This window comes from Hypomesus nipponensis, chromosome 19 (assembly GCF_054491055.1).
Source record: "Hypomesus nipponensis isolate SF chromosome 19, ASM5449105v1, whole genome shotgun sequence".
Taxonomy (NCBI): Eukaryota; Metazoa; Chordata; class Actinopteri; order Osmeriformes; family Osmeridae; genus Hypomesus; species Hypomesus nipponensis.
Genome location: NC_140379.1, coordinates 16,718,210 through 16,730,701, shown reverse-complemented (window position 1 = coordinate 16,730,701; position 12,492 = coordinate 16,718,210). Strand labels below are relative to the sequence as shown.

General features: G+C 43.9%; 2 protein-coding genes across 14 annotated transcripts in view; one reads left to right on the top strand and one right to left on the bottom strand.

Moving 5' to 3' along the window:
• Window positions 1-11: 11 nt before the first annotated feature.
• dkk3a (dickkopf WNT signaling pathway inhibitor 3a) lies at window positions 12-4,275 on the bottom strand. The gene is made up of 8 exons (XM_084681669.1): window positions 4,180-4,275; window positions 3,782-4,075; window positions 3,354-3,497; window positions 3,154-3,210; window positions 1,864-1,956; window positions 1,255-1,399; window positions 874-1,030; window positions 12-720 (listed from the first exon to the last, which is right to left on the bottom strand). Exons 2-8 carry the CDS (start codon window positions 4,007-4,009, stop codon window positions 642-644), a joined length of 903 nt encoding a protein of 300 aa, XP_084537795.1. The 5' UTR covers window positions 4,010-4,075; window positions 4,180-4,275; the 3' UTR covers window positions 12-641.
• Window positions 4,276-4,895: 620 nt separating this feature from the next.
• The window catches only part of mical2a (microtubule associated monooxygenase, calponin and LIM domain containing 2a), a 34,369-nt gene continuing 26,772 nt past the window's right edge, over window positions 4,896-12,492 (top strand). For 6 of the 13 annotated variants that reach the window (XM_084681698.1, XM_084681697.1, XM_084681694.1 and 3 more), the window contains exon 1: window positions 4,932-5,279. The gene's annotated coding sequence lies outside the window, so the exon portion shown is untranslated. Of the gene's footprint in view, window positions 5,280-12,492 lie in introns of all 13 variants that reach the window. The other 7 variants (XM_084681687.1, XM_084681686.1, XM_084681699.1 and 4 more) reach the window with 6 other exon arrangements.

Genomic DNA, 12,492 nt, shown 5'->3' with positions numbered 1-12,492 from the left:
TGGAAGATGAATGAGTGTTAGTGAGTGTCCTTTATTCATCTTCTATTGCAAAGGCTGTGAAAGCTGCATGTATATGGTAACAAGGGTCCCTGATGAGCTATTCACATTGAGTGTTGAGTCTTGGAGTTTTTCACATTCAACTTTTCATGTAGTATTTGGTTACACCATCACATCAGCAATATAACCAGGAGGATTAGCCACCTCTTGCTTGCAGTGGATTGCATGGATTCTCTGGTCAAATGCAAAAGGATTATATTATTGACCTGATATCAATAACTATCAATGACAAGCAGTTTAGGGACAGACAAGTCACCTGCAAGGGTTCAGGGGCAAAGACTCCAACCATTGTACTGTGGAATCCAAGAAGTGTCTAAAAAGCATTTGATAAAGCAACTAAATTCACTTATCACTCAGGTACAGCCAAAGTGTTACATGCTACTCAACAATTTGGTCAACGTCTAGCAGAATGGAAACACTACCCTTTGCAAGGCACTAGATAAGCAATTCTCCAGGTTTTTCTATAAGTAGATGTTACTGCCGAGGCCTTTGGAGCAGGGAGGCCCCAGCATACCAGACAGCTGCTGGAGACCAGGCCGTCTGATTGTCTACAAGCCATTTAGAACGGAGCCGCTGGGTAAACCCTAGACTATGTAGTCAATCTCTGAATAAAGGGTGTCCTCTTCACTCGAGTTCTGGCCTTTAAGACACATGGAACCTCGCCTGTCAAGGGAACAAAAAGACCCGTTTTAATTAAGGATAATTGTGTAAAATGACACATTTTGCGGAAATATAATAACATATAATCACAGTAAAACTGAATTGAAATCCTCGTTTCAAATCTAACTCGTGTCAGTGTGACAACAGTGGACTCACCCAAGGGGCTGGCACTGGAGGTCCCCAGAGCATGGGCAGTGCTCCCTGGGCCCCTCTCCCTCCACGTCCCAGGACAGTAGCTCCATCAAGTGGTTGGAGGAGGTATAGCAGCGCTCTCGCTCAATGGGTTTGGCCAGGCACACAGGGAAGAGCAGGGCTAAGGCCCAACCAGGAGAGGGACAGGGGTGAGGGACAGAGAGCTCAGAGGAATATGCAGATCAAGTCTTTGCAGTTTCACGCTGCTCTCCTTACTCTCCATGCAAAAAAGACTGAATTATGGGTGATGTGAATACAAATTTAAATGACTCACTGGGGCATAATTCAACAGATGGGTAATTACTTTCTGTACTCTGTGTGTGTGCGCGTGTGTGGGGCTCATACCTTTATGAAAAGCACAGCAGAGATCGGGGCTGCAGTCACTCTGGTGTTGGCAAATACTGCCTGCCTCTCCCTTGGTGTTGTTCTGGCTGCACTGACCCCACACACACAGCTGCCCTGAACAGCACTCCTCATCCTTGGTGCAGGGCTGGAAGACAGCACAACCACCATGGAATACTTGGATGTCAGAAGAGCCACGTGTATACCCCGCACCGCATACTGTACAGGAATACAATCATGGAGTCCATTTCCTTAAGTCTTGACAGCTTTGTAGCTTGAAAATGGCCCATATCTTAACGCGTGTACAGGTGAGAGAGGCTTTTAAACACAATACTGCACATCGCAGCTACAGTTGTGGCCACACTGCAATGCGGCATCAACGCAGAAACAGTTGCATCATCATCGCATTTAACAGCCTGCTGGGTGTGAGTGTATGTGTGTGAGTGTGTGTGTGTGAGAGTGTGTGTGTTTAGAACTGGAAGGGTCTGAGGTGATATCCAGAAAGATGTTCCCTGAGTGGAACAGCGTTCCTATACAATTCATTGTGGATGAGCTCAACGACAGACAGAGGTGGACTAATGCATCCTGTTAATAACCAAGTAATAGACCTACCACATCCAGGGCCTTGCAGGGTAGACACTTAGACAGGTGAGTCTCATAGAGGCAGTATCTGCCCTTCTGACAGTCATCATCAATGATACACTCCTGTGAGAGAGACGAGTAGAATCACACTCACTTTCCCTCATTCAGCCCAGTGCACATAATATGATGAGAATTACATTTCAGAATAATTCATAAACTGCAGATAAAGTGGAAATTCCACCATCAAAAACAATCTTTGGAGGCTGTGGTGGTGTCTAGAAGTATTTCAGTGCTATTAACGTCTCACTACATTTCAAATGCATTCCAGTGAAATTCAAAATGTTTAGGAAGTGATACATGGTTACTTGAACCCTGGTGGTATTAATATGTACCTGATGTGACCTAAATAGAAAAGGGCTGCTTCTATAGCTGGGACAATGAGACTCTTGTCCCCCAGACCTTGAGTAAACATCTAATTTCCCCTCTCTTGTCCCTACAATATAACATAAATGGAGGGAGAGGTGAAGGGACACTACTAACCCTGTGTTATTTCAGCATGACCTTAGAAACTGATATTACCATAAAAATGTATTTACGTCAGACCAGACGCTCTTATCCAGAGCGATACAATAAGTACAGGGACATTCCCCGAGGCAAGTAGGGTGAAGTGCCTTGCCCAAGGACACAACATTATTTTTCATACCAGCAATCCTTCTGATTGATAGCCCGATTCCCTAACCGCTCAGCCATTTAGGACCAATAAGGCAGTTGCCGTGTTCCCCCTGGAAGACTAACACACTACTCAAGACATGCTATTGTTACTCGAACAAAGGAATTAAGATGCTGTTTGGATCCAAGTCAAACTCATGCAGTCATTGACTTCAAGCCACTTTTATATTGCTGTTCCATTCCTTAGCTCCATTCAAGCTTTCAGCTTGTCTTGCCTCTCAGCCATGCATTATTAATAGCCAGGACACAGCCTCCAAGGCAGCTTATAAACCAGCTCCCATCCTGCACATATTATATCACTACGTCCAGAAGTAACCTTAGTCCATCTCTCACACAGTGTGTAAGAAAACTCTGTGGACAGACTTTGATAGAGATACCGTCATCTCAAACGTGACACTTGAACAACCACACTGAGTAGCCCACGAAAGTACAGGCCAGTTCATTAAGCTTGACTCTGCACTGGAAATGTATTACTTGTATTATTTCACACTGTGAAGTATGACAGCAGACACATTACGACCCTTGCACTTCTACTTTATAAGTGAACTCAAATAGTGATCAAACCAGATTAAGGTAAAAAACCTCACTCACATGGTTGATGTTGTTTTGCTCTTCACTTGACTGGAGGGTGGTTCTGTTTTCCTGGTCCTATATTTGGAAGTACAAGTGTTGTCTTGGTCACTTTCACAAGTAGGCTAAGATATTTGCTCTGTGTCCTTTATATTTGCATCACGAATAATCCCATAATCCCAAATCATAAAGACAGCATGAATGTGTTTGAGTAATCTGACCTTGTCCACTGTCTCTGTAGTTTGGATGGACTGATTTCTAGCAGCACTCTCTGCAGAACTATTTCCAGCAGAACTGCTTTCATTGTTGGAGTGAGAGGGAAGGTTTTTTGGGTGCAAGCTTGATCTGGCACTCTCATTGTCCATCTGCAGAGATAGGTTAGGGAAGTACACTTTAATAGGAGTCAGGTCCAGAAGATCAGTACGTTGAAAAATCACAACTGTTGTGCAAAGTCATTCCATGTATCCGATTGTGTTTTGTTCTGATACAAATTAAAGTAGGATTTATTTTTTTCGTAAGCTATAGTGCTATTATCTGGAAATATATCACCACGCTGTTGCCGTTGTACAGCTAACTGTACAGTAATGTGTGTATATCAGAAGCTGGCACAGGCCAGCAAATAATGTACCGAATGCTCTGTTGATTGTACCTGGTGCACGGCGTCCTCCACTTTCTGCTGCTTGTCTTCCATCAACTGCTCGACCTCCACAAACATGTCGTTTAATGTAGCGTGTCCTTGAGCCACATTGTCCTCGATTATCTGATTGATTTCTGAATTCACAATTTCAGGGAGGATGCCATGAATAGGCGCCGTTAGACTCAGGGTCAGCAGAGTGAAACCCAACATCGTCCTTTCAATTTGACAAGGCATCCGCATGAATGAATGGATCCCTGGGACGTCGGCTCTGCTGCGCACCGATGCTGGGTGTGTGATGCTGGGCCCCTGTTTGGTGGCAGAGGGGAAATAGGTTAACAAATCATTCAGCGACAGATAGACTTAAAGCCACAAAGGATTTTTCAAGTCCACAGTTATATGGTATATCTTACAAACGGCACTTTCGTATGTGCCTATGCCTTCTGATTTCAAATGGACGTGATGAGCAGACCTGTATGGAGACAAACCGAGACGGCGGGCATCTAAATGTGAATGGGTGGATGCTGCATGAAGGATGGCACACTGCGCCGAAGTGGGCTGTCTATCTGATAAAGCAATAACTTGCCCTGAGATTATCTACGGTGTTGTAGGCTACCGTACACCTATATCATTTTATACACATTATTATCTTTTAAACGTATAAATAAAATAAAGTGAGTTTGAACGGGAAAATAATACGGACAACCAATCATGCAAGAAGTTGCATGCTCAGTATTGTTTTCTCAGTCCTACCACTAGATGGCCTCATTAACGTAAAATTCTCACTTATGCGTTACTTTGACAAATCGCCTATAAATCGAGGAACACCAGAACAATGCCCATAAATCATGTAGGTATTCAAATTGAATAATGTATTTTTACTTGATAGGCGCATTGACTAAAACTTTGGACTATTTGGATAAGTATTTAAAATCATTAAACATGTTCTTTCTCATTTGTGAAAACCATATATATATATATATTTTTTTTTATACCCCCCCCCCCCCCCCCCCCCCCCCTCCACTTCATTCTTGGGTCTGTCATAGAAAGACCTGTAGGGATTAGAGAGTTGTGTGTGTGATGATCAACAGGGCATATCATCACCTTCAGTACTGGACTCCACACATGGCGTGCTTTAAATCTCTCAATCATGATCCTCATTTCTGTACCATTGGCTACCCAAAGTAGTTGTGGGATGTGCCAATTTAGTTACTTTTAACAAGGACCTAAACGATCAGTTGAAAAACTTCTCACTATCCAAACTCACTATTCATTTACTGTAAGATCTTCAGCACCGCCCCCAAGTCAGAAAGGGGTAGTAATGCACATGTAGGAGTCAGTATACATGAAAGCTATTCCAGAAGCCTTAGTGAGTAGGCTGAATGACCGAGTCGCACTGACACTTACAAGACATTTAAAAACTTCTGTCAGTCTGTTTGCGATCAGAAAAGGCTATGTACATTCCTTTCTGATCTAACGCTTTATTGGACAACTAAAATTAACGTTTACCAAGGTAAGTAAGTCTACTTTTAAGACTCATTTTGATTAGTGTAATTTAAAACAGGAAATTATGCGTAAGCTACAATATTACAATTCAGTCGTCGGGTTTCAATCTATGCAGGGTTTCAGTTTATAGCATAGATACTCTGTTTAAATCAATAGCTTGCGTGGTTGTTTGTCTACTGTCAGTTGAAACGTTTTATAAACTTTGACCCTTTTAAATATATTGTAATTTCAATACAATGCAATGAGGGCATTTAGTGAATTGTGTTCTTGAGCAGTGAACATCTGGTTTGTGTCTTCATGCTGTGATAAGATAGCATGTGTCTTTGCGCAACCAGCACTCTTGCTAAAGTAGTGATGAATGTGTCTGTTTCACCATAATTCAGCTTTGAATGCCTTTGATAAGATGTCTCAGAACTATGAGGTACAGACTTGTTTGTGTTCTAAAGTGCACTGTAAATTAAATAGGGCTGAAAGAATGGCTGGTGATTAAATGTACATTGAAATCCATTGCAGTGATTTTATGTGGTCACTGTTTGTGTTTCTGTTGCAGTTCATTGAGCACTACTCAACAACAATGAAACAGTTTAATATAGTTTTCTTTTTCTAGAAAGGGAGTCTGCTTTTGGTGACACTAATTGAATTGGAGCTAATTTCACTCCATTTCAAATCGACATCTATTAAATCATTTCTATCTTGGTTTTTTTTCAGAAGAAAATTTGTAATAAACCAGACAACATGTCACAGTAATTGTTGCTTTCTGTCATTCCCCGGGTGGTCCTGATCTTTCTGAAGCAGGGCATGTTTGTTCTGTCATTGAGGGTACACCACCCTTCCTCGTGGAGAGTACAGCTAACGGCTCTCATCTGGTCATTTTGGAGACAGAAAGCTGCGCTGAGTTGCTCTGCACTTAGGCCTATGTGTCTGTGCCAAACCTACAAATCAACCACAGTAGTTAAGCTTCTGCAGGAGTAAAAACTATATAAAAAGAAAGTATTTTGGGGGCCAGGGAAGTCGAGTTTAGGTTAGCATGGCATGTGGGTGTGAAAAAAAAAGAGGTCAAGCAGGCAGATGCGGTGGTCACAAATGACATATCCGTAACGCTTCTGATGGATGTTTTGAGGAGGGAGAGAAGAGGGACTGATGAAGGGGTCTACAGATGAAGGAGATAACACTCCTTCTGAGTGTTTCTTCCCCTTCAGAGTTGTGACTATTGTGTAGGCTGAGTCACTATCCTGGGTTTGAACTTGCAGTAAACGAGGACTTTCAGCAAGACCCCAGACCCTGGTGGTTGGTCAAAGGGGGGAAACATTGCTACTCAAAGGGTAAAGGGCGACAGGTCTCAGTTTAAGATCAATAATCCATTAGTATTAGCAAAGAGGATCAAGCATGTTTTTATCTTGGTTTTAGACATCTGATGTTCTTCCAAGTAGTCTTTGTATCTCTCCAGTTTGTGTCGCCTATAACGGAAGGAGATGTGTGATTGGCTAAGGAACAGTCAGAGCAGGCTGCAGCACTCGCACACACTGTGTGATATTCCGCCCCCACTTGAATGAGCAATCATATCCTATGAGTCCTGCTGTATTACTCATGAATTCACTGAAATGTTAAGTATGGAGAGACTTCTGAAAAGGCTCTTCTTACGTCCAGAGCTACTTCAACCCACAGACACGATTGTTCAGCCAGATTTAAGACAGTTAAAAATCCAACAAACAGTGCATTCCTAAACATTTGACTGAAATCCCATTATTTCTCTTGTCTCGTTGGAATTTCCTATGGAATGTTCCATTTAGTTTGTCCTTGTATGTACTGTGAAGAGAATTCAGGGCAAAGTAAACTGCCTAGGCGTACTGTAGTGCATATGTATAACTTTGATTTGTTAGTTCTAGTGCCAGCCTCTTGCTTCAAAGTCCACCACAGACACAGGTACAAACAGATCACAGCTCTAGCTTAGCACTCCCATATCATTCTGGCACACCGGTCTTTTCTGATTGCACAATGTCAAAGAAAATTACAGTTTGTTCTTTCCGATTTATGGAGAGATCATGGTGTGGCTACATACTGTATGCAGACCTAGGTCACAATGTAGAAATGTAGACTCTGAAGGTTTACGACATGCCTCTCTGAACTTCGCAGAGAACCCGGCCATGAAAGCAGGTGTGAAGATCTAACCCAGACTGATTTATTCAACTTTGACGTACAGCACGCCTATATGGAAAATTTAAATTGAAGTCTATTCCCTGCCAAAGAATGTTGAGGATGCTGTCGGTGAGGAATTCCAAAGCTTAGCATTGGTCAGCAGCAAGCCAATGCTGAGCTGATGCCCTAGCAGTTTCCTCAGAATCGACTGCCACCAGCTCTATGCTTTTGGTTTGTAATTAGCGGTTGGAACGAGGCTAGATTTAAACACTGAGGTTACAGATGTAAACAGACCCCAAGCACATGCTCTGGACGCTAGCTCATTTTATAACCAATTCTACATGAACCATACCATTAAAGCTGTGTTCCACTTCCTCCTCAATGAGCTGTCGTAAACACAAACAGCAGTCAAGTAAACCTTTCAGACTATCAGGCAGAAGATATGGTAGAAATACAGAGGGAGTTGTGTGTTCCAACCAGCCTGACTGGTTGAAGGCCTGTTGACCAGGCTTCTCACAGTATTCCCAGAGGAGGCCTGTAAACTTTCTCCTTCCTCTCGGCAGCTTGTTTCCGTCCTAGACTCACACTGTGGAAGTGACCGCATGTTTCCAGGCATCAGCCTCAGCACCAGGACAGGAAGAGGAAGTCAGAGGTCAGGGGTTCCATATGCAGGATTTGGATTGGTTGATCCTCTCACAGGGAGTTCTCCCAACCCCTGATCTTCAGCAGTGTTTTCTCCTCGCCTCCACATTAACCAGATCTCTGGTGTACACAAGCTGCTACGGAACCAGAGTGGTCATTTAGGGGACTTAAAAAGGAGTTGAGTCTGGCCTCTAACGTTTTAAGATGGAGTTCCACAGTGCCAGCTCTCTGTGGCTTTGATCTGGACAGGAAAACAAACACACACAGCAGGTGGAGTTCATGTGTGAGGCTCTTGGGAGCTCATCAGAGATCTGTCACGTGTAGGTGGAGACTGTACCCAAAGCATATCAACGTATGTCTAGTATGCATGTATTGGTAGACTCTGGGCCTTATTTTAACGATCTGAAAGGCAAGTATCAAACGTGAAACGCAAGTAACTTTGTGGGCGGAACTTGGGCGCTGTTGCTATACTGGCGGGATAAATGACTCTTGAGTCCGACGCAAATCAAAAATGGGTTGGTCTGAAGTAGCTCCATTACTCATAGGTGTGGTTTGGGCGCGTAATGTGCAATAAACCAATCAGAGCATCATCTCACGTTCTCTGGCGCGCTCGTTCCATTGCGTATTGCTGTTACAATGGCGGATTTGCCAGGCGCACGCATGGTTAACGACAACCCACTTTGTCAGGTGTACTTATATATCTATGTGTCTTGCAACTATTGGTCAAACAGGTTTGATCTGTAATCACTGCAATTATCCTTAATAATTTGGGTAAATGTGTAAGCTACATTTATACCTTTTTTTCACATCTTCATTATTTCCCTTGTGTGGTAATATTTTTCCTTGTAATTATGTAGGCCTATGGTTTGCAAAATTCATTCCCTAATTTACCAACCTGCGTCTGTGGAGGGAAAAGTCAGTCTCTGCGTTGGGTGCAAAATAGGAATGATACATGCGTCGGTGTACTAAGTCAATTGCGCTGGGTGCAAGATAGGGCCCTCTGTGTTGCTCTGCAGACCAACCCGTAAACACGACCGTTCTCAGCGGTGTGATCATGACTACACTTCAGTGATCGTGCTTCGTTGAAATGCAGCTATGGATTGCGTTGACACATGTCAAGGGGGTGATGGAGATGTTCTTTTTGGAGCATCTATTCCTGACCTTGTAGTCCATCACACACAGTGGATGTTGGTGTTGCAGAAGAAGTCTTATCATAACCATGCCAGGCCGTGGTCATGGTCATGTGCTGTTTTCCTCTGGAACATGACACCTGTCTATTCTGAGCATGGCTTCTTGTCTGGCTGCCTCGCTGGCTCCACACTATTCCTGCCCTGTCGCTGTGGTGATACACCCCAAGATGTAGACTAGACCCCCAGGAGCAGTGGATGGGGAACATGCAGGGTCTCTGAGAACTGGCAGTCTGACTGACTGTCTGAATGTCGGAGTGAAAGCCAGTATCAAATGAGCAGTTTCCTCTCAGTTACAGCCTAACTTTGGAAGGATGTATTGCTAATGGCCTGTTTGTCTGTTGATTCTATTTTCTCTTTTCAGAGGATATTGTTCCACTCTGACTGCTACTGCTGTCAGCCTTAAAAGTCTTGTTTGGTTTTAGAAATTCTGGGTGTTCTCAGAACATTATCTACAGTATTGACAGGCCGTAGTTCACTCCATCTGTCAGCTATTCACACATTTATTTTCGCGCATGAACAAAAGAATGTGCTGCTGGATAAGGTCAAAATATTTGACCAATGGGGATTGCATATGTGAAACTTCAAAACGCTGGGCAACCGTTGTTCAGCATGCTGTGTGTCTGAAGTGTGTCCAGATAAATCTCTCTCCCTCCAAAGAGGACGTGGTTAACACACTGGCTGGGTCAGACGGCTCACAGCTGCTCCTACTCTCCATCACTGGCTTCTGTGTGTGTGAATTAACGATTTTCTCCTCTCTATATGACTGACATTCACTGGGGCCGGCCAGATAACATAGTGTTTTAGTCCAAGTGAGCACTCCTTTTGTTTTGGCACTGGAGTCTGAAGAAGCTTCCAGATTTGACAGACCTTTGGTGGAAGCACTGCAGCAGCCCTTTCTGAGGGCAGGGCTAGGCCAGAGTCCCTGGCTGGGGTGGACGCAGAGCTACATCGTAATGTTTTTAGTCAGACTGTTGTGCAGCTCTGAGGCGTGAGGCTGGCTTATCAGGCTTCCGGAGAGTTCCTTCCTGGTTTTCTTTGGTTCAGTCTGTAATTACTGCGGCTGCAGAACTTGGAACTCCCAGCTGTCCCTCTGCTCTCCTTGTGTCATTAGCTGCCCTGTGTTTACTGATTGCTGCAGACTGTGTGCGCTGCAATAACAACCACTGGACATCACGTCATCCGTTTGCGTTCCACTACTTCAGCGGTGTTGCTGGAGGTCAGTGATGCAGTCATAAGCACACTGAGAGCAGGCTATACGCCCATGAGGTTGTGGTATGTATAGCAGACGTGTAGGGCCTTATTTACTACCTTTATTTATAGCCCACGAACCTGCGTTGCCAGGTTTGCTGTCATTAGATCAAGTGGAGGTGTGTGAGACATACCATACACACATGGAACACAGAGCTACATTTGGAGCTCAGGAGTCATGCTGAAGGAACATGTGGAATGAAAATTCAACCACTTGATTGTAATGATTGTTATAGTACTTTGCTGAAACTCATCTGACTTTAAGGAGATTAAGAGAAATATGCTACCTGTTTGGTTGAATATCTGCCTGGAAGGAAAATAATTCGTTATTGGTACGCTTTATTTTATGCGTGTTTTTTGTGTGGGTAGGCCTTCTTGCCTGTGAGCGTGTTTGTGTTGTGTCTCTGCCTCCCTTTTGATGTTATGCCCCAGCAGGCACGCTATAGCAGGTACATATTTCACATCCCTGGCATTCCTCATCTGTGTCCTGTAGGAGACTGATAGCGTGTGCACTCCTAAACACCACGCTCACTCATGCTGTATCAGAACAACCTTCCTCATTGGTTCGTTAACATGGCATCCAGCTCACTGTTTTTGTGACGTGTGAATTTTACAAAGAAAACAGTTAATTGAGGGAGGTTCTTTCCTTAGATAAGACACTTGAGGAGAGAGTATTAACTTTAAAGAGTGGAACAGGGATGTTTCATATTTATATTTCCAACTGCACTCCACGGGGCATGAATATACACTGTTTGAGAATAGTTAAATAAGTCTTAGTAAGTCAATAATAGGATATTTTGATCAAGCAGTCAGTGATGGAAATTAAATAGAAATATTGAGGTTCTAAAGCTGTATTGCAAAGAACATCATGCAGTCTTCTTTACATATAAAAACATGCATGCCTAAAGGATTGTCTTGGGCTAGTGTGTTTCTCTTCTGTGTGTGTGCATGCGTGCGTGCACGTTTTTACAAATGTGCTGTGGGTTGAAGCCAATGATACTGTATTAAGTTTTCCATTCTGTCAGATAAAGATGGAGTCACAGGATTCCATCCTCTCTGTAGTCTGATTCTGTATTGTCAGCAGTCTGTGTTCTTTTGTGCCGTGCTGGCTCAAAGACACGGTGTCCCTGATGCCTTTTAATGAACATACACCGACTCCTACAGCAGATGGTTCCAGTAGCTACTTTTTCCAACAACTACTCTTTTGTCGACCTTGGAAAGCAAACCCATGGTTTTGTAATATAGTCTTTAACAGTCTTTAAAAACTTGAAATTTGACATTTGCAAGCAGAAGTGGTAGTTGGAAGGGTGGATGGAAGCTTGTAATTTCTTTGTCTGGTTTGGGGATAAACATATTAGAAACACATACTAAAAAGGTTGTCTTGGCAATGAAGCTACTTGTTAGTGGTTAACTAAGTAGTGGTTTGTAATGGTGCAGTGGAGGCACTTTTGAATTGACTAAATTCATGCAACATAGCCTGGAATGACTGTGTGACTGTTCAAATTTCTAATAGCTCAACGTTACAAAACAAAAGTGCACAATTCCATAGAGCGATTTTTTCACACCAGTGGTCGTTTTTCCACCATTGTTTTGATCAGATATGTATAGTACCACACCTTTAAGGTGAAAAGGAAGCCACCTCTCAGCCTGTAACACAGGCTCTTCCTCCATCCACCCTTGGCTGACGACTCCACCTCTCCCCCACACCCCTCTCCAGCCCCTCCCAGCCCCTCCAGCCCCTCCCAGCCCCTCCAGCCCCTCCAGCCCCTCCCAGCCCCTCCAGCCCCTCCCAGCCCCTCCAGCCCCTCCCAGCCCCTCCAGCCCCTCCCAGCCCCTCCAGCCTCTCACCAGCCCCTCGCCAGCCCTCTCTCAGCTCTCAGGAACATTCACATCAGGAATGAGTCTCAGATAAAGAACTATGGAGTTGGCCCTGCACCATTAGCATGCCATTGGCTAACTGGTTGGCCGGGCGTTGCCTCTGGTTGTGTCGTGCTGATGGAGCGC